The sequence below is a fragment of the Cyprinus carpio genome, chromosome B7 (assembly GCF_018340385.1).
Source record: "Cyprinus carpio isolate SPL01 chromosome B7, ASM1834038v1, whole genome shotgun sequence".
Taxonomy (NCBI): Eukaryota; Metazoa; Chordata; class Actinopteri; order Cypriniformes; family Cyprinidae; genus Cyprinus; species Cyprinus carpio.
In genome coordinates this window covers 39,039,669-39,058,948 of record NC_056603.1, presented here as the reverse complement: position 1 = coordinate 39,058,948, position 19,280 = coordinate 39,039,669, and the positions used below count along the sequence as shown (strand labels likewise).

Below are 19,280 nucleotides of genomic sequence, written 5' to 3'. Positions count from 1 at the left end.
ACTGAAAACAGCATTGTGTGTTTTAGTATATGTACAGTAGTAGACAAAACTGTGCCGCTCATTTACTATGAGACGGACAGAACATGCTGATTTCAATAGCAGGTTTTTTTTTTTTTTCGCTTTTTTTTTTCGCTTTTAGTTTCACAGATACTAGTCCATATTAAATGTATAGCCCTATTATATTTATTCATCCAAAATTTGCCAAATTCTGTGACATTCCTCTCTACTCTACATTCCATTTCTATGATTCTGTCCATGTTTTCTGTATCATGAGAATCATAGGGTCAAGGTGTCCCTGTAAGTGTGGCACAAACGTTACCTTCCTGCCCCCCGGAGAGGATGTGTCAGGAGGGGGTGTGCTGTTGGAGATGCTGAGGGGACTTGAACCAAAACTAGAGGGAGATGAGCCTCTTATCCTGTCAATCATATCAATAACAGGTAAAACCAGCTGCAGGGTCACCAAGATCATGACTCGATTTCAGATTATTCGACTTCAGCTCACCTTTGTATCTCCATCACTTCCTCAGCGATCATGCGGCCGATCTTTCCTGCTCCGGGTCTTGTGCCTCCAGGGATTCCAGGGACAGTTTTCCCCGAGCCTGTAGAAGAACATTTAAAAAGGCCACCGGAATAGTATTAAAGGATTGTTAATGTTATTGAAAGCGGTCTCTTATGCTCACCTTGGCTGCATTTATTAAATCAAAAATACAGTAAAAACTGCAAAACAGTATTGTTTTTGGTAACACTTGCCTATTATTAACATATTGGCTGTTTATTAGTACTTATAAAGCACATATTCTGTATGACCATATTCTACATTCCTAATCCTACCCAATACCTAAACTTAACAACTACTTTACCAACTATTAATAAGCAGCAGATTAAAGGGATAGTTCACCCAAAAATGAAAATTTGATGTTTATCTGCTTACCCCCAGGGCATCCAAGATGTAGGTGACTTTGTTTCTTCAGTAGAACAAAACGGAGATTTTTGATTCAGTCTGTCAGTCATATAATGGACGTGGATGGGAATCACAGCTTTGAGAGTCAAAAAAACATACACAAACAAAACCAAATAAAACCCTGCGGCTCGTGACGATACATTGATGTGTAAAGACACCAAATGATCGGTCTGTGCAAGAAACTGAACAGTATTTCTATCTTTTTTCACCTCTGATTCACCGCAATGTCCGAACTGTCCTGAGCACATTCTGAGCGCGTCCTCCTGAGCGCATTCTCAACAGCCGGTGTGTGATGCGTCTTCTTCTTCTTGCTTTATGGCGGATTGCAGACTCATAAGTACATTACCGCCACCTATCTCTCAAATGGACCATTGACACTCCTAATTGAGATTGAAGATAAGAGTGTCAATGGTCCATTTGAGAGATAGGTGGCGGTAATGCACTTATAAGTCACACTTATAAGTCACCGTAAAGCAAGAAGAAGAAGAAGACGTGTCACGCACCGGCTGTTGAGAATGCGCTCAGGACAGTCCGGACATTGCGGTGAATCAGAGGTAAAAAAGCGATAGAAAAACTGTTCAGTTTCTTGCACAGACCGATCATTTCGTGTCTTTACACATCAATGTATCGTCACAAGCTGCAGGGTTTAATTTGGTTTTGTTTGTGTATGTTTTTTTGACTCTCAAAGCCGTGATTCCCATCCACTTATATTATAAGACTGATAGAATGCAACGGTTTGAGTTAAAAATCTTTGTTTGTTTTCTACTGAAGAAACAGTCACCTACATCTTGGATGGCCTGGGGGTAAGCAGATAAACATCAAATTTTCATTTTTGGGTGAACTATCCCTTTAAGAGTTTATTGAGGCAAAAGTCATAGTTAATTGTTTTTTAATAAGAGAGAACTGGACCATAAAATAAAGTTCAGTTTCCCAAACAGCGAAATCCTATTTGTTTAAAATCCCAAAATCCTACAGTTAAATATGTCTTCTGATTGACTGTGATGTTGAACTGAAAAATGTTCAACATTTGTCTTGTCACGGGTAACTGGTTGTGTCTGATTAGGACATGCTTTAACAGTCACTAGTTTATCAGTTGTGTTAGGATGTGAAGAGTAAATGAGATCTGCCTACCGTCAGCAGCTGTAAGGACGCTGTCCATACTCTGAGGGGAGGCAGGGAGCTGAGGATAACCAGGCTCTGCTCCATCAAGAGAACTGCCTCTGAAAACACGGCCATTCAAGTTACTAAACCAAACCGACAATGCATTTTATCACTAGAGATTTTGTGCACTTACGAGACAACTGTATTAGTTGAAACAATGTATTCTACTTCTTTGGTCCAAGGGTTCATGAAACTGAACCAGCGACTTCTTAAAGTTATAACAGAGCCATCTTTAATCTTGAACTTGTAACAGTTAGTGTTGATCTTCTCTCTCATCTGCAGCACTGCAAACAGAGACAAAGATTGTGAGGTCAGCCACAGAAATCTGGCCATGCATGCTACACTTTATGGAGAGCATTGCTCTAAAGTACCTTGTCTGTGGCATTCAGCAAGATGTCCGATGTCGTCCTGATGGAAATACTCATAGAATGACGTGCCCAGCAGCTCTTGAGGTAGATAAGCAAGAATGGCTGTGGCCCTAAAATGAAAAGGCATATATATACAGTGTTGGGAAGTAACTAGTTACATGTAAAGACTTATATAATTTAAATAATTACAAAATAAATGGAACTGTAATCCACTGCAGTTACTGAGAAAAACAAAAAGCAAACAAAGAGTAATTAAATTACAGCTACTGCAAGATCATATTAAGATCTGCCTCTACTTTTGAGTGCAACAGTTCTCAACAGATGGATAGAAAGTCCCCGTCCTACATTCCTTCCTTTTGAATAAGCAATAACAGTGTGTTTAAATGGGTCATATAATGCAAATTCAAGTTTTTCTTTATCTTTGGAGTCTAACAAGCTGTGTGTGCATATATAACATCCGTAATGTTCGAACCCAAAGAGATATTCTTTTTAGAAGTTAAGACTCATCCATGCCTTCCTAAAATAACACCGCCCAAATGTATATGCAAAGAAAGATGGTGTAACTTTTATTCTCGCTGTAGTATTGTTGCCACCGCCACAGTGTTGTGGAGAGGCTGTGTGTTTCCAAATATGGTAAGGGGCGTAACATTTCCTTTGCACACTTGAGGTATTCGGCCAATCAGAGCACACCGCGCTTTTCAGAGCGGCAGAGAGGAGAAACAAAAGTATGTGGAAAATAATGTGCTTTTAAACCTTAAACTGCGTAAACACATTGCATTACACCAAACACACAAAATAATATTCTTTTTAGCAACGTCATATGACCCTTTGAACAGTACATCACAATATGGAATATCTGTCGGTACTTCCATTTCATCCCGATTTTAATACCACATACACAAAAATTAAGACTCCAGATGCAGCTGACATTTAAAAGCCAAACAGTGCTTTTGTCACAGTGTATTTTTAGGTGCATTGTGCGCCCTATATTTCTGCCTCTAGCCAGGCCGTGACCTTATGTCAATCTGCACCATTTATCCATAGCTATATTTAGATATTGAGCCGCATTGTTCTCATGAAACCAAATAAGCTGTCATGCTAACATGAAGATTGGTCATAAGGTCAGCATGGATACCAAGCATTTGATCCCAAATCAGTTTATCCATCAGTAGACAAAACAAACATATCCCAACCAATTATCAATTTTACTCAACATGTTTGCTTACAATTACACTAATGTAATTCTGAGTCTGGAAAATTCTATTATATTATACAAGCACGTCGCATGTTATAGTGCACTGGTTTTTTTAATCAAGTTAAGGTGTGGCCACATTTTCCGTTACCATTCTTGCCGGCTAGCAAAATGAACCAAATGTAAATAACTGCTTTCCAAACCACCTCTTAATGGAAAATGTTATAATTTTAATCTGTGGGGAGTAAACACTCTCAGAATGAGTGCCTCATCCACTGCGGATCTTTGGTTTTTCTTGTTAAATTATGAATCTGACCAAACTTGAACTTGAATTTTTTCAGGCATTGTGTTGATTCCCACTGACATTGCCTGGATTTTGATCGAGAAATTGTAAATGTGACCGCACCTTCAAACTGCAACTGCATTTCAGGGCACCCAGTGGTCACTACTTACCTTTGGTCCACAAAGACAAACTTCCCATCAATGGCATGGCGCGAGACATACTCTGTGGGCTTCACACGGATGTCTCCATTCATGGGTTGTGGGACAATATGAGGATGTAATCGGCCAATGGCCACTAAGCAGCTGAGATTACAGCCTTCATTATCAGGCTCATTGTCTTCATCTAAACCCATCTTTGTGGGCGGCCAGCTCTTCAGATAGCCAGTGCTGTGGATGGTGCAGAAGCTCTTGCGATCGGCTGCAGAGAGAAATAGAAAGCAATAGTTATGGCAATAAAACGTTTATATATGTGTATTATATATATATGTGTATTTTACAATACACAAAGTGACTGATTTACCTTTCTTTTTGGAGCAAGTTGAGGAAAAATCGTTGTCCTCCATTTTGACAAGGGGCCTGTTGCACTTCATTCTGCAGAAGAAGGAGCGTCGGGCCCCCGAGCACAATCTGGAGGGACAAGGGGCGATGTCTGTCCTGACTGGCAGCCCAGCTGAGAAATAACAATGCACTGTCAGATAGGCTCAAAAAATAATCAAATGTATGTGATTGAAGGCTGGTATACACTACTTTATGGCCCAAGATTTTTGTCCCACTGTGCAGTCTGGACTAGTCGATGTTAATTGCTGAAAGTCAGAGTCAGTCTGTAGGTTTTAGACAATTGGAGTTGAAAGATTTCACATAAAATTGTGTAGTGTATAATGGGCACAGACTCTGATTCTCTCCAGACTCTCCAATATTTGATATTTGAAGCTGATTTCAGAGCACAAGCTGTTTTTCTTTGTCATGCAACATGGTGCATGTTTCTGTGTGAGTTTGTTGTGTTTGGAATGACTTGTAAGTCTGGTAGAGATCCTCTTTACTTTATGATGGCCAGTTTTTAACCATTTACAAAGTTGGAAATATGTATAATGCCAAAAAAGGACAATACTAAATTTTACAATCTCAAAAGTTGTGCAGCATATTTCAGCCTATAAGGTTTGTCTGCATAATGGTGTATTTTTTAGCAGGTGCTAACTTACTTTTAGCATCGATGAGTCTTTCACGTGGGGCTGTGTCAGATGATGAGAGCTGCTCTTTGACTTTTGCAATGTCTTTAGGATGCAAATAATCAAACAAACTCTGGCCAATCAGGTCATTCTGTAAGATGGAGAGAACAGGCGATATATAGTGAGTCACTTCACAGTCTGATGTTTCACATACGCTGAGTGGTGAATCATAGTAGCTTTAGAAGGCCTTACCTGACTGTAATTTAAAATTTTGTAGACAGACTCTGACACAAAAAGGATCTTTCCCCGATCACAGCCCACAACAAACAGAAAACCGTCAGCAGCCTGAGATGCAGAGTGGATCACCAGTGAGTCACGGCCAGGGTTTGTAACTCAGCATAGCACAAAAGGACGTTTCTTTAGCTCACCTACCCTTAATATTAAGTGCTTTAGCTCATCGTCTGATAAAAAGGCTGGCTTGTAGTTAGCTTCGGTGTAAGGGTTTGCAGCTCCTAAAAAGAGAGTATAATATAATATAAACATATAAAATAAAAAATAAGCATATGTACAAGTATTTTTGTTTCGAGTATTTGTACACCAGCTAGTCAAATCATAATTTGAAGTATATGAATTATGGTGACAGAAAAAAATAATGGGAGGAAAAATTATATTATATGCTTTTGCGTTAATTCACAAAATGTTTGCATTCCCTCGAGAAACTTTGCTTTATCTTGCTAATCTTTAGCGTTCAAGGGAACTTTGCGTTCGCTTACAAAAGTATTAAAATATAGTTATTATTACCACTCTATTCATATGATTTCCATCACTAGTTTTTTTAAAAAAGGGGGGGGATGCAAAACTTTTTTACCATCGTCATGGCCCTTTAAAAGATTGACCAACCAATACTGATTATTTTTGTAAATTATATTATGTTTTTTTTTTTTTACTTATATTTGTTTTGTGTAATTTTGCACAATGGAACTAAATATTCACTGGACTACAGTACCTCAATAAAACCATAATATTCATTAAGAATAATATCAGATATAATAATGTACATCATAAAATAATTTTAGATTGCAAAACAACTTTACATAAATATAAAGACCTATTCCAAATATTGATTTAATGCATATGCTTATTTAAGCTTTTCAGAAGGAAAGTCGAGTCTGTTTAGAAACCATTATTGGTAATACAAAGTTTGTGAATAAAATATAAATGCAATGTAAATGTCATATTTTTGGTCATTTTTATGTATAATAGCACTCAACTATAAAATCACTTGAAATACAAAAGGAAGCATAAAGATCACATATAAAAAGCCAGCTGAATCTCACCTCGAAGTGTTTTCATATGCTGGACCGCCATGCGCAGCACCGTGTGTTTGTCCAGCTTGCGTGACATGGCACTGCAGGTAGGCAATAATGAAGCCAGCTCATCAATAAAGCCGTTCAACTTGTCTCTGCGTCTCTTCTCTATCTGACTGTGAGCCTCCCTGTTGACAACCAAGAGTCCAAAACAATGTTACAACTGGAAGAAAAGGCATAGGATCTACAGCGGCATATTATCTATCCACTAAAAGAAAAAGAAAAAACGGAAATGCTCTGGATCACAGCACCTTGAATTCTTAATCTGCTGATCGGCCCTGTTGAGAGAAAAATGAGAAAAATTAACATCTGAGAAATAATAAATCATGTAGGCTAAGTATAAACACCAGAACCTACATAAACAGATCCAGTTACAGGAGTCAAGTCAAGTCAAGTCACTTTATTTATATAGTGCTTTTAACAATACAGATTGTGTTAAAGCAACTGCACAGCATTAATTAGGAAAATAGAGTGTCAATAATGAAAAAAAGGAGGAATAATAATTTTATTAATCTCTGAAAATATGGGATTCAAAATCTAAAATGAACAAGGTTTAAAGATTTTGAAAAACTTTACACCAAGAAAGATCAAAATGAATAGAAAATGTTTAAAATTCTCCTTAAAGCAAAGGGCCACAAACTACATATGTAGTACACAAACTACAAACTGGATTAAAAAAAAAAAGCAAAAAATAAGCATTTTCAGTGGTCATTTATGCTGTATCTTTATGATAGAAAAAACAATTTACCTTTCAAGTTGTTTGTCCGTGTCTATGTCCATACAGTCCCTTAAAAATGAACAGTAACAATACATTAGCTTAAATAGTTCACAAATCAACCTATATAAATACAAAAAAATATAAAATAAAAAATAAATACACTAAAATTAAACTAAAAAAAAATTAACACATGCAAATAATAAAAAAAAAAAACATACAAATTTAAAAACATAATAAAAAGCAATATTTAAATTCTCTTTTAGTATACTATACTAGTCTGCTAAATTACAACAACCAATTTTGTACTTACTGCACTTTGATTGTGCGGAAGTCCAACTAAAGATATACTGAAGGATATTTGGTTGTGCTAAAGTGGAACTATTGCAAGTATACTTTAGGTGCACTTTAAAATATTTTGCATTTAAAGACAGAAAATATTCAGATTATACAATCCTCATCAGTAGTAACATTAAAGGGATACTCCACCCCAGAATGAAAATTTTGTCATTAATCAGTTACCCCCATGTCATTCCAAACCTGTAAGAGCTCCGACAGCCAAGTAAATAACAGTGTCAAGGTCCATAAAATGTATGAAAGTCATCGCCAGAATACTCCATCTGCCATATGCTGTGTATGCTCTTCTGTATCATCCGCGCCACAAGGATGCGCTCTTTTCTTTTAAATCAAAGCTAAATACACATGGAAACAGTGCATCCTTGTGGCGCGGATGATACAGAAGAGCATACACAGCATACGGTGATATGGAGAGACACAGAGGAGACTGTTGACAAAGGAATTGTTGAATAAAGTAGTTATTTTTGTTTTTTCTTGCTTACAAAAAGTGTTCCCGTCGCTTCATATAACCTAGATTGCACGTCTGATGGCAGATGAAGTATTCTGACGATGACTTTTATACATTTTCTGGACCTTGACACTGTTATTTATTTGGCAGTCAATGGGACAGTCTCAAGCCTCCAGGTTTTCATCCAAAATATCTTAAATTGTGTTCCGAACACTAACTAAGCTTTTACGGGTTTGGAACAACATGGGGGTAAGTGATTAACGACTAAATTTTCATTTTGGGTTGGAGTATCCCTTTAAAACACATTTGGGGCTTGATAATAAGAAATGTGCATTGTGCACAAGTCGTACTCCAAATAAAGTTGAATTATAATTTTACATCACATTTATTTCATATTTACATCTCAACTGATATGTCAGTAAATATGTTAATAGATCTGAACTTGATTTGAAAATATGAAATAAATGTATTTTAATATATTGCTTTTCACTAGGCTGATTTGCAAGTAAAAGGAAAAATGATTTCTCAAAACTAGACGATTAATACTCTTTAAAACAATTTTTTTTTTCTCTTCCCTAATTTTCATTATAGTCCATTAATATTTAGGTTAAGAGCACATCTGATTCATTTATCCTCATTAAATGTCATTACAGAATAAGGATCTCACAAAATGGTACTATAGTATACTATGACTTGATATGATGTAACTCCCATTTCACGCACCATCAGCTCCAGCTTGCCTGTTTCATAATGGCTTGTTTCATAACTGACCAGAACAAAAGAAATTGTACCCGTTGTTTACCTGAGGGCTTGACACTGATAACATCTACCACAGATTTTTTCCTCCCTGTTGTTTAAATAACTGTTATGTGTTTTCTATTAGAGTAGACTTATTAGTCACCTGAACCCCTATGACTAAACATATTCACTTGATGGATAATATAATGTGAACTTCACTTGTTCTTGTTTGCAAACAATAACTAATTTGTTACTTTTCGTTGGATGGGAAACCCTGCATTACAAGTTACTGTTAAAAATGAACCACAAAACTAAAGCTACATATAACACAATACCTGCTATTATCCATGATATTATCCTGAATTCACCCAGAATAAACCGTGTCTAAATTGTGCAGATAGTGTTTATTTGCACAAGCTGTTTGCATAGTTTTAGCACCTCTTTCACCAAAGTATCTCCTCCGAATATTTGTGAACAACACTTGTGCTTCTTCTGTTTGCATGGAGCGAGAATATCATATTCAGATATAAAAGGTGCTAGATTACATTTGTGTTAAAACAAGAACAGACTGGACAGTCTGACTATTTTGCAAGACTTCATCCATACTCCATACTCACTGACCATTCACTCTCAGCGGACTGTGTGAGCTGTGAGCTTGGGATGAGGAATCTCATCCATGAAGCCTCAGATCTAAGAGGATAAAATTGGTATTTTTCTCAAAAACAAGGGGTGAGTTCATATATTTATTTTATTTTTATTTTTTGATTAGATGAAAAATGTGCCTGTCCTCAAACAAAGACACACTTATAATAAGGTAGAGCTGTGACAGTACAGTATAGTGATGTTTCAGTGATGACAGCATAAGATGGTATACTGTTCATGCACCATGGTATGCCATGGTTATAGATTTTTTTTTTTTTTTTTTTTTTTGTAAAATAAATGGAATATTAGTTTTGGAATACTGGAGTATTGTAAAGTGAAAGTAATTAAAATGTTTTGATACTTACTCAAAAGAAAATCCATCAATTCTGTGAAAACAGAGATATTGACAAATTCATTTTCAGGTCATCTCATATTAAAGGCACAGTCCACCCAAAAATTTTAATTCTGTCATAATTTACTCACCTTCAAGTTTTTTTCTTCTGTGAAACATGAAAGAAGATATTTTGAAGAATGTGGGTAGCTAAAGCGTTTCAGTTTCCATTGATTCAATTGCATTTTTTAGTCCATTTCATGGAAGTCAATGGGAACCAAAACTGGTTACTAGCATTCTTCAAAATGTCTTCTTTTATGTTCCACAGAAGAAACAAAGTCATACAGGCTTCATGAAGGTGAAAAAAAAAAAAATACAATATGCACTAGCATTCAAACATTTAGGGTCTGTAAGATATTTTAACACTTTTACAAGAAGTCTCTTCTGCCCATCAAAGCTGAATTTTATTTATCAAAAAAACAATTTACAGTAAAATTGTAAAATGTTATCATAATTTAAAAGAACATTTTTTTTATTATTATTATTATTTTAATATATTTTAAAATGTCATTTATTTCTGTGATAGCAAAGATGAATTTTCAGCAGCCATTACCTGAGTCTTCAGTGTCACATGATCCTTCAGAAATCATTCTAATATGAAGATTCGGTTTTTAAAGAAACATTTCTCATTATTATCAATGTTGATAAAACATTGCTTAATATTTTTGGGGAAAATATATATTTTTTCAGGATTCTTTAAGTTAAAAAGTAGCATTTGTAATTGAAACCTTGTGTAACACTATAAATGTTTTTACTGTCACATTTAATCAATTGAATGCATCATTGCTAAATAAAATAATTAGTTTCTTTAAAAAAAAAAAAAAAAAAACTTCATGACCCCCCAAACTTTTGAAAGGTAGTGTAATTCCAGACAATGGGCCTTGAACCTCATCATAAATCCTGCTTGAGGTCCAATATGAGCACACAAATTTGAAAGATGATGAACAGCGTTAGAGGATCTGTTAGAACCTGCTCTTACTGATAGTCGGTGATGCTGCCCTTCCTCTTGCGGGTGTAGTCCATGCCCGGCGTAGCCATGGAGCTGCTGATCAGATCAGTGGAACTGGGAGTCATGAACTCATTCATCGTGGAGGAGATGTCCATTCTTTGGTCTGCCATTAGACCATCTGCAAAACACAAACATAAATTTAACCCCTTAGTTTTGCAAAAACTAAACATAAAGGTAATACTTCTCTGTTTTGAAATTTTAAAAATCACAGCTTCATCAAACTGGTACAAAATTTGATGACTTTTATGGTATTTGGAATGTGAACACACAAAAAAAATGAGGGCATGATTCGAGCAGGCTAAGTGGTCATAAAAAATATAGTCACACTTGTGGTCTCCGGTCAAAAATGACCGACCATAGGAAATGAATGGGAGATTGCAAAAACACAAAAATTCATAGAATTATGCACAATGCAGATAAAAAGTACACAGCAATGATGGGGTGAAACTCAAAAACATCAAGAGTGTAAAGTCAACACATCTAGTCACACACACGAGCACACACAATTATACACACACACACACACACACCAATGAACACACCAATGAATATGTAAAATAAAAGCAATAATTCAACAACAATGCAGTAAAAAACTGTCTTTGAGAATGTCTAAATATATATCTAAATCCACAACTTAATAAAAATAAGTATTTATGTCTAAAAAGAATTAGGGAATTTATAGGCCTTTTATACAGAGCTATGTAAGAATCTATGGGCTGAACCATGGACTTACAGATGTTTTTCTTATTTTACTCCCACCAGATGGCACTAATCTGGCTTCAAAAATTGAATTTTAAAGGCATTGACTCTATTTTAACATGAAATACTGCATTAGGGGTGGCCGCTATAACGGTATGAACGTGACAATCAGTATTATGTTGTTCCATGATATGGATTTTGGATGATATGGATGGTGGGGGGGGGTGCCTTGAAAATATTTTTCTCTACAAAAGGGGGGCCCGGCACAAAAAGTTTGGGAACCACTGGCCTACTCAAAAAATTACTTTTCAGGTCTATGTCCAATCCCTCAATTTTTTTCTAGTTATATAAGGTTAAAATATTTTGCCTGTAATATTTTTTCTCATATAATATCGATATCGCCTGGACAGTGTAAAATATTGTGATATGAATTTTAGCTCATATCGCCCACCCTATACTGCATTAACTGAAAATATATTTTTTAAAATTTGTATTTATTTTCAATGAGAAGAAATTTATATAAAAATTATAACTATAAAATTAAAAAATTAAAATATATATATATATTATAGAACAAAATACGTTACATTGATTTTACTGGGGGGAAAAGGTTAGATTTTAGGTGTCCGGTCACTTTTGATCGTGAAGATCACAAATGTGACTCCCAAATGAGGAACAAAAGAGGGTTAAATTCACCACAGAGAGAGACGAAGGCTGTTCTTCCTTCACCATTTCCTGAGGCTGCCTGACGAGATCCTCCTCTGCAAGAGAAGAAAGTTGTAGTAAAGCAGGATATACTGTATAATCTCCACCCTACAGAGCTTAAGCATTTCATAACCCAGACACAAGAGAGGGGTTTAGATGATGTAAGTGAGCAGACAGACACTCTGATTGATAGTTTACACTTTTTAGCAAGTAAAATGCCTTTTTGTATAATTCTAAAAATGTCCACCTTTAGGTCATGGTGCATGTGTCTTTTTGCATTGAAATACTTATCAAGTAAACACATGGAAACATGGCAAAATTCATTAAACATCATACACCAGGCTTTTAAGGAACATTTGTTTGTTCTTTTTCAATCATTGTAATGCACTGCATTATATGCTTTTCTCCCACAATAAAAACTACAGCTTTGATCATAAAACTAAGCATTTAAATCTTACTAAGACATACTGTATTATTGTGAGACATGGATTGACAACTGATATTCATATGCTTTTTATGTGAGTGGTCTGTTATAATGTTATAAAGATCTCATTGATTTACATTACATGAATTTCATCTTACTTTAATTTCATTGTACTATTATACATTTTTGCTCATTTTGGGCCTCTGAATAAAACTGAAATGTTTTGTTCCTCCTTATGCATGAGCTCCATATTCTCATATATCGTACTATCATGTATAAAATATGACACTCAACAAAACACATAAACATTAAATGATTGAATTAATAAAAATTACAAAGAAACTCCATGTGAAAAGTATCACAATTGTAGTCTCAATTACATAGACGCCTCTTAAATTGCTTAGCTTTTCACCACAACACAGTCGGTTTTCCAGCGAACAACACATTTTGAAATATGCAATCTTTTATATTGCATTTTATATTGCAATATTGCATATCATTGTCTTAAGGTTGTGTCTCTTCTCTGTTCCCGCTTTGACTTCATCATTATCTTTGACCTATTTTTCACCAGCTGACACTTGATCCAGGGTGCCATGACACCCAATTAAACCTGCTATGTAACACCCTGATCGCCCCACGCCACCAGCGGCCCACATTCGATTATGTTCTGGCACAATCTGTTCTCTTTACAGTTATAGGTCAGACTGACACCTGCTTCTATTCAAGCCAGTAATTTGCATTGTGAAACATGAAGCCTACAGACAAGTATAGAAGGACACTGATAATGTGACAAGTCTGTGGCAGATGGATTATGGAAACTGAATGCCTTACAACAGTAATAAGAAGCACTGGAGTCTGACCTTAAAGAATACTAGACATTTACACATCATGCACCTCAATGACATTTTTGTCAGGAACTTAGGGCCCTATGAAATCCTTTTTTTTGTTTTTGTTTTTCAAATTCCATTTTTTACATTTGATTGATTTTTCTTTTTATGGTTCCAATGGTCAAATTAAACTTTATCAATTAAAAAAAATGTGTAATTAATTAAAAACATGAAACAAAAAATATTTAACAGCAATTTACTTAAAAAACAAAAAGAAAAATAAATAAGCAATTTATTAACAAAATAAAACATTTTAAGGCCCTAACCAAAATGTCTCTCTCTCTCTCTCTCTCTCTTTCAAATTCAGCTTTATTTTTACAAAATTCTGTTTTTCATTAATATTCTGTATTTGGGAGGGAGGGGACACATAAGATGAAATTTAGCAGAATGTCCACGCTGCTATTTTTCATACATTCAAGGTGAATACTGGAGGATGAGTTTCAAAAAACCTGTCAATAAATCTCATTTCAACTCAATTGAAATGCAATTTTTCATCGGGACATTATTCTTTACAGGGCTTCCCAAACCTTCTTGCCAACGGAACCCCTAAGACATTTACTTAGTACCCGCTGAGATTTGAAGTTAATGTTTTAATCATTTAACAACACAACCACGTTCATGGTTTTCTAATGTCAGTTGTTCTTAATCATGGCAAATAATGAATATTATTATTATTTTTTAATTATAGACAACTTTATACGGTCCATTTCTGAAAATATTGTCACAGTATAAAATAACCCCCTTTTTTTCTTAAAAAAAAAAACACCGTAAAAGTAGTTTATACATCTTAAATTCATGATATGCAAATTCAATGTGCTCTATTTCAGCTCATATGATGCCATGCAACAGCTTTGCATGATGAGACACAAACTGACATTTAATTCATCAAAAATCATTCAGTGATTTGAGGCTGAGTAAGTAATGACAGATTTTTATTGTTGGATGAATATGACTTTAATAAATCTGGTGGAGACATTCATTCCACACACTGTTTCCAAATATCCTAGAGCACATACCTCAGAAAACAGCTGTCTCCTCACAGCGCTGGCTTCTGCGGAAATACACAAAACAGGCACTGGACCTGAGAGAGCACAGGCCATAGACAGATGCAGGGGCAGGGAAAACAAAAAGAAAGAGCGTATGAACATTAGGAAAGCAGCGCTGCTCCACAAACTGCTCTGCTGTTTGTATGAGGAGTCATTGGTAGTATCAGCTGTTGTGATGAGTACTGTATGTCTGTGACTGCAGGGACAGCAGATGGGTTCTGTGCACATGCTGAACAGTTAGCAGAGGATCATGGAAGGACAGAAACTGCACTGCAAGCTGCTTAAAAGTAACATTGCCACCCAGAGCAACAGATGCAATGAGCAGGTGTCACAGCACTGCCTTGCAAGTAATCAGGTGTCTCACAGCACAAGAGGGAATAAGATTTATCAGTTAAGATGAGGGGCAAGACTTTTCGCTGTCTTTCTATCTTTACCTAGAACTTTCTCACAGTGCCATTCACTGCTGAGACTTCCTGTTGTACTGTTACTGTACACGACTACTCAAATGATTAGACACAACTGAACTGATGTTTCCCGTGATCTTTAAATCTTAAAATGAATACATTTGTAATTCTTAAAATCATTGCAATTTTGATCTAAAGGCTTAATGCTTAAATATTTGAAATTAGTTTTGTTGAAGACAAATATGAATTGTGTCTGTGTATAAATAAATAAATAGTTCTGCTTTTTAGTCACCACAGTTTTCCCATACACTTTATTTATTTATTTAAAGAAATGTTTTGTTATTGTTGTTGGTGTTTTAACTCAGCAAGGATGCATTAAATAAAATAACAGAAAACTATTTTATTAGATAGTATAACTACGATATTCTATTTCAAATAATTACTTTTCTTTTCATTTTATTCATTAAAGGATTCTAAGAAAATGCATCTGTTATGAATCCTGTCCTGTCGCCACCAGAGGTCCCTCATCCATCATATGGACTCTTGCACAACATTACTGTTACACTTCACCCCGGACTACAGTTCCCATCATCCTTTGCACTGATTACACACACACAGCTGAATGCACTGATTACACACACACACACAGCTGAATCCAATCAGAAATGCTACTTAAGCCATGGACTTTCTCTTTCTCGCTGCCGAGTATTGTTTGCGTATATCGCTTTTCTAGAGGTAGCACCTTACAGAGCCAGTTTTCTGCCCTAGTTACTAGTTCTTAATCATAGTCTTGTCTTGCCTGCTTTCCCGTATTACCTGAGTCTTGCCTGTTTGTATTGGATTTACCCTTTGCCTTTCTGTTCGGACTGTGTTTGCACCTTGCCTGGACTATTGCTCATGTTATTGGATTTCCCCTCTTGTCAAGCCCTCTGGATACTGTTAGCCACCGATCAAACACGCCTGCTTTGGATTACCCTTGTCTTGCCCTCGATATACCTGTGTGCCATTGTCTGACCCTTGTCTGTTTTGACCATGTTTAAGAATAAAGCTTTGCACATGGATCCGCACGTCTCACGTCTTGTCAGCCCCGTTACAGAATCACAATTTCCAAAAAAAAAAAAATATTTAAGCTGCACACCTGTTTTCACTGATAATAATAATAAATGTTTCTTGAGCTGCAAATCAGCAGCTATAATTATTTCTATTAATGATCCTGAAAATTCTGCTTTGGAATAAATAACATTTTAAAATATGTTGAAATAGAAACATCTGAAAAAAAAAATATTTCAGATTATTACCGTTTATATATATATATATATATTTTAATCAAACAAATGCAGCCTTGCCAATCATAAGAGACTTCTTTCATAAACATTTAAAAATCTTACTGACCCCAAACTTTTGAACAGTAGTGTAACAAATTGTGTTATTTCATACTTTTCAACAATTTTGCTATTTTCTAAAATGTTAGAAGTTTTAATAACAAATAAGATCTGTAACGTTATAGTGTCTGATTTTAAAATTCTGGCTCAAGCTTCACACAGAAGCTTTTCAGGCAATTTGACAACAAAATGCAGTGTGAACGTATACAGTATAAGGTTTTGGACATTAAAGTATCTGTGAGTACTATGTACAAACCATGGTACATAAAGCAGCATTGTTTTATAGGTATACTCCACCCCAAAATGAAAATTTTGTCATTAATCACTTACCCCCATGTCGTTCCAAACCCGAAAAAGCTTCGTTCGTCTTCAGAACACAATTTAAGATATTTTGGATGAAAACCGGGAGGCCTGTGACTGTCCCATAGACTGCCAAGTAAATAACAGTGTCAAGGTCCCTAAAAGGTATGAAAGTCGTCATCAGAATACTCCATCTGCCATCAGACGTGCAATCTGGGTTATATGAAGCAACGGGAACATTTTTGTAAGCGAATAAAACAAAAATAACGACTTTATTCAACAATTCCTTTGTCAACAGTCTCCTCTGTGTCTCTCCATATCACCGTATGCTGTGTATGCTCTTCTGCGTCATCCGCGCCACAAGGATGCACTGTTTCCACATGTATTAAGCTTGGCAGTCTATGGGACAGTCACAGGCCTCCCGGTTTTCATCCAAAATATCTTAAATTGTGTTCCGAAGATGAACGAAGCTTTTACGGGTTTGGAACGACATGGGGATAAGAGATTAATGACAAAATTTCCTTTTGGGGTGGAGTATCCCTTTAAACTTCTTCATGTCTGCTCTGAACTTGATTACCAACAAAAATATCATGTCCTTTCTGGAAAACATGTTTCTTATGTTTTTGTTTTTGTTTTTTCCCTGAGTTAGTTCCTTGTTACACAAAAGCATACAGTAATAAAAGCATAATAAAATAGACATAAACAATATAAACACACCCAGGTGTAAAAGTAAAGACCTTTACTGCACACAAAATCACACTCTCTATGGAAGTTTTGTTTACACGGTGAATGGGAGGATTGTGTACTAACACGGACTCAAAATTCTTCACTGTACAGAAATAACCAAAAAGTCCCTAAAATCAAACAAATGAGCTTCATAACTGTGTGGTTTTTTTATTTTTATTTTTTGGGTTTTTAGTAAACACATATCATATTGTAATTTAAAAGTTTTGGGTCAGTAAGATTAAAAAAGAAAAAAAAAAAAAAGAAAATAAAAAACATTATTAAAAAAAAACAAAAAAAATACAAAAATTCTGTAAAAAAAATTCTGATATCACGATTTCCAAAACAAACAAACAAACACACACACACAAAAAAAAAAACAAAAAAAAAAAAAACCCTGCAGCACAACTGTATTCAACATAAGAAATTAATTATTTGTATTATTATATTATAACAAGAAATTGCAATTTTTCATGTGCCAATGAATACTGCATGTGTTTATGAATCAATAAATAAATTGCACATGCCTCACTGCAAGCTTAAAAATGTCAAATGCACCTGCAGCACGCTGAATTCTTAATTCAATGATTCTCTACTGATTTAGCTTTATATATTTTACATCGGACAATGAGAAGCGACCAACTCAGTTCCAAAATTCCAAAATGCCCAAAAACTGCACATGCCTATGAAGCTCAAAAATGCTTAGTGTAATACCTAAAAATGCTACTTACCTGGTAGAAACTACCTAAAAATCATTGTTCCTGTCTCTGATGCCCAGGTAAAAAAAATTGCCCAAACAGTACTTAATGCATAATGATGAAAGAGTATGCTGAAAGCACCAACAAGGCTATAAAATATCCCCTAGGTAGCCACATATGGTTGGATTCGAGATACAGCTTCGGTGTTTACTTTAGGAAAAGGTCACGAGAGCTTACAGTGTCCTGCCACACCGCACCGGGACATATTTGTGACCCTGGACCACAAAACCAGTCTTAAGTCGCTGGGGTATATTTGTAGCAAAAATACATTATATGACTTTTCTTGATTTTTCTTTTATGCCAAAAATCATTAGGACATTAAGTAAAGATCATGTTCCATTAAGATATTTTGTAAATTTATTTCTGTAAATATATCAAAACGTATTTTTTGATTAGTAATATGCATTGCTAAGAACTGCACTGGGACAACTTTAAAGGCGATTTTCTCAATATTTAGATTTTTTTGCACCCTCAGATTTTCAAATAGTTGTATGTCGGCCAGATATTGTCCTATCCTAACAAACCATACATCAATGAAAAGCTTATTTATTCAGCTTTCAGATGATGTATAAATCTCAAAAACTGACCCTTATGTTTTGTGATGCAGGGTCACATTTGTGCCACACACAACAAAACAAAATCTCGCACACCAAAATGTTTACTTGTTAAGATGCGCTAAAGTTTTTATTTAAACCATTATATTTTCATCAGAAATATAACACAGTCACTGCAATCAGCGTTATGATTCATAATAAACACATTAACCTCTCCGAGACATATGACCTCGTATAACCTAACATGGATTTAAAAGTGCGATTGTCAAGCAAATGTGATGTTTTTGTAGTGCTAATATTGCAAGCACCTTGACAGCAATGTTATATTTTAAAAATGTGTAAAATTATATCATAAATTCTATAAAATTACATTAGGTCTTTAAGAACTTTATTAAAACGAATTAATTAACAAGACGTATAGCCGTATTTACAAATATACAACAAACAGCACAGTTAAGCGTGTTTATAAATCAAACATGTCTTACTTACATGAAGAGGCAGTTAATCACATGTAAGTTATAGTCAGTCGAATATGGACGGCGCTCGGCAGCTCAGTATACATTCTCTATGACCTACTTTACTCTCGCACTAATAAGTAAAG

General features: G+C 35.3%; 1 protein-coding gene across 3 annotated transcripts in view; it reads right to left on the bottom strand.

Annotated features, from left to right (window-relative positions):
- Window positions 1-19,280, bottom strand: part of LOC109049328 (aryl hydrocarbon receptor nuclear translocator-like protein 1) — a 22,822-nt gene extending 3,542 nt beyond the window's left edge. The window contains exons 1-19 of one of the 3 annotated variants that reach the window (XM_042728599.1): window positions 19,169-19,280; window positions 14,529-14,593; window positions 12,193-12,257; window positions 10,768-10,915; window positions 9,763-9,783; window positions 9,377-9,445; window positions 7,246-7,284; window positions 6,749-6,775; window positions 6,468-6,625; window positions 5,563-5,642; window positions 5,383-5,475; window positions 5,164-5,281; window positions 4,485-4,634; window positions 4,136-4,382; window positions 2,494-2,600; window positions 2,256-2,406; window positions 2,093-2,181; window positions 503-599; window positions 320-416 (exon numbers count right to left, since the gene is read on the bottom strand). In XM_042728599.1, the coding sequence (XP_042584533.1) occupies window positions 320-416; window positions 503-599; window positions 2,093-2,181; window positions 2,256-2,406; window positions 2,494-2,600; window positions 4,136-4,382; window positions 4,485-4,634; window positions 5,164-5,281; window positions 5,383-5,475; window positions 5,563-5,642; window positions 6,468-6,625; window positions 6,749-6,775; window positions 7,246-7,284; window positions 9,377-9,445; window positions 9,763-9,783; window positions 10,768-10,907 (1,683 nt within the window). In that variant the 5' untranslated portion in view covers window positions 10,908-10,915; window positions 12,193-12,257; window positions 14,529-14,593; window positions 19,169-19,280. The remainder of the gene's footprint in view (window positions 1-319; window positions 417-502; window positions 600-2,092; window positions 2,182-2,255; window positions 2,407-2,493; window positions 2,601-4,135; window positions 4,383-4,484; window positions 4,635-5,163; window positions 5,282-5,382; window positions 5,476-5,562; window positions 5,643-6,467; window positions 6,626-6,748; window positions 6,776-7,245; window positions 7,285-9,376; window positions 9,446-9,762; window positions 9,784-10,767; window positions 10,916-12,192; window positions 12,258-14,528; window positions 14,594-19,168) is intronic. The other 2 variants (XM_042728600.1, XM_042728602.1) reach the window with 2 other exon arrangements.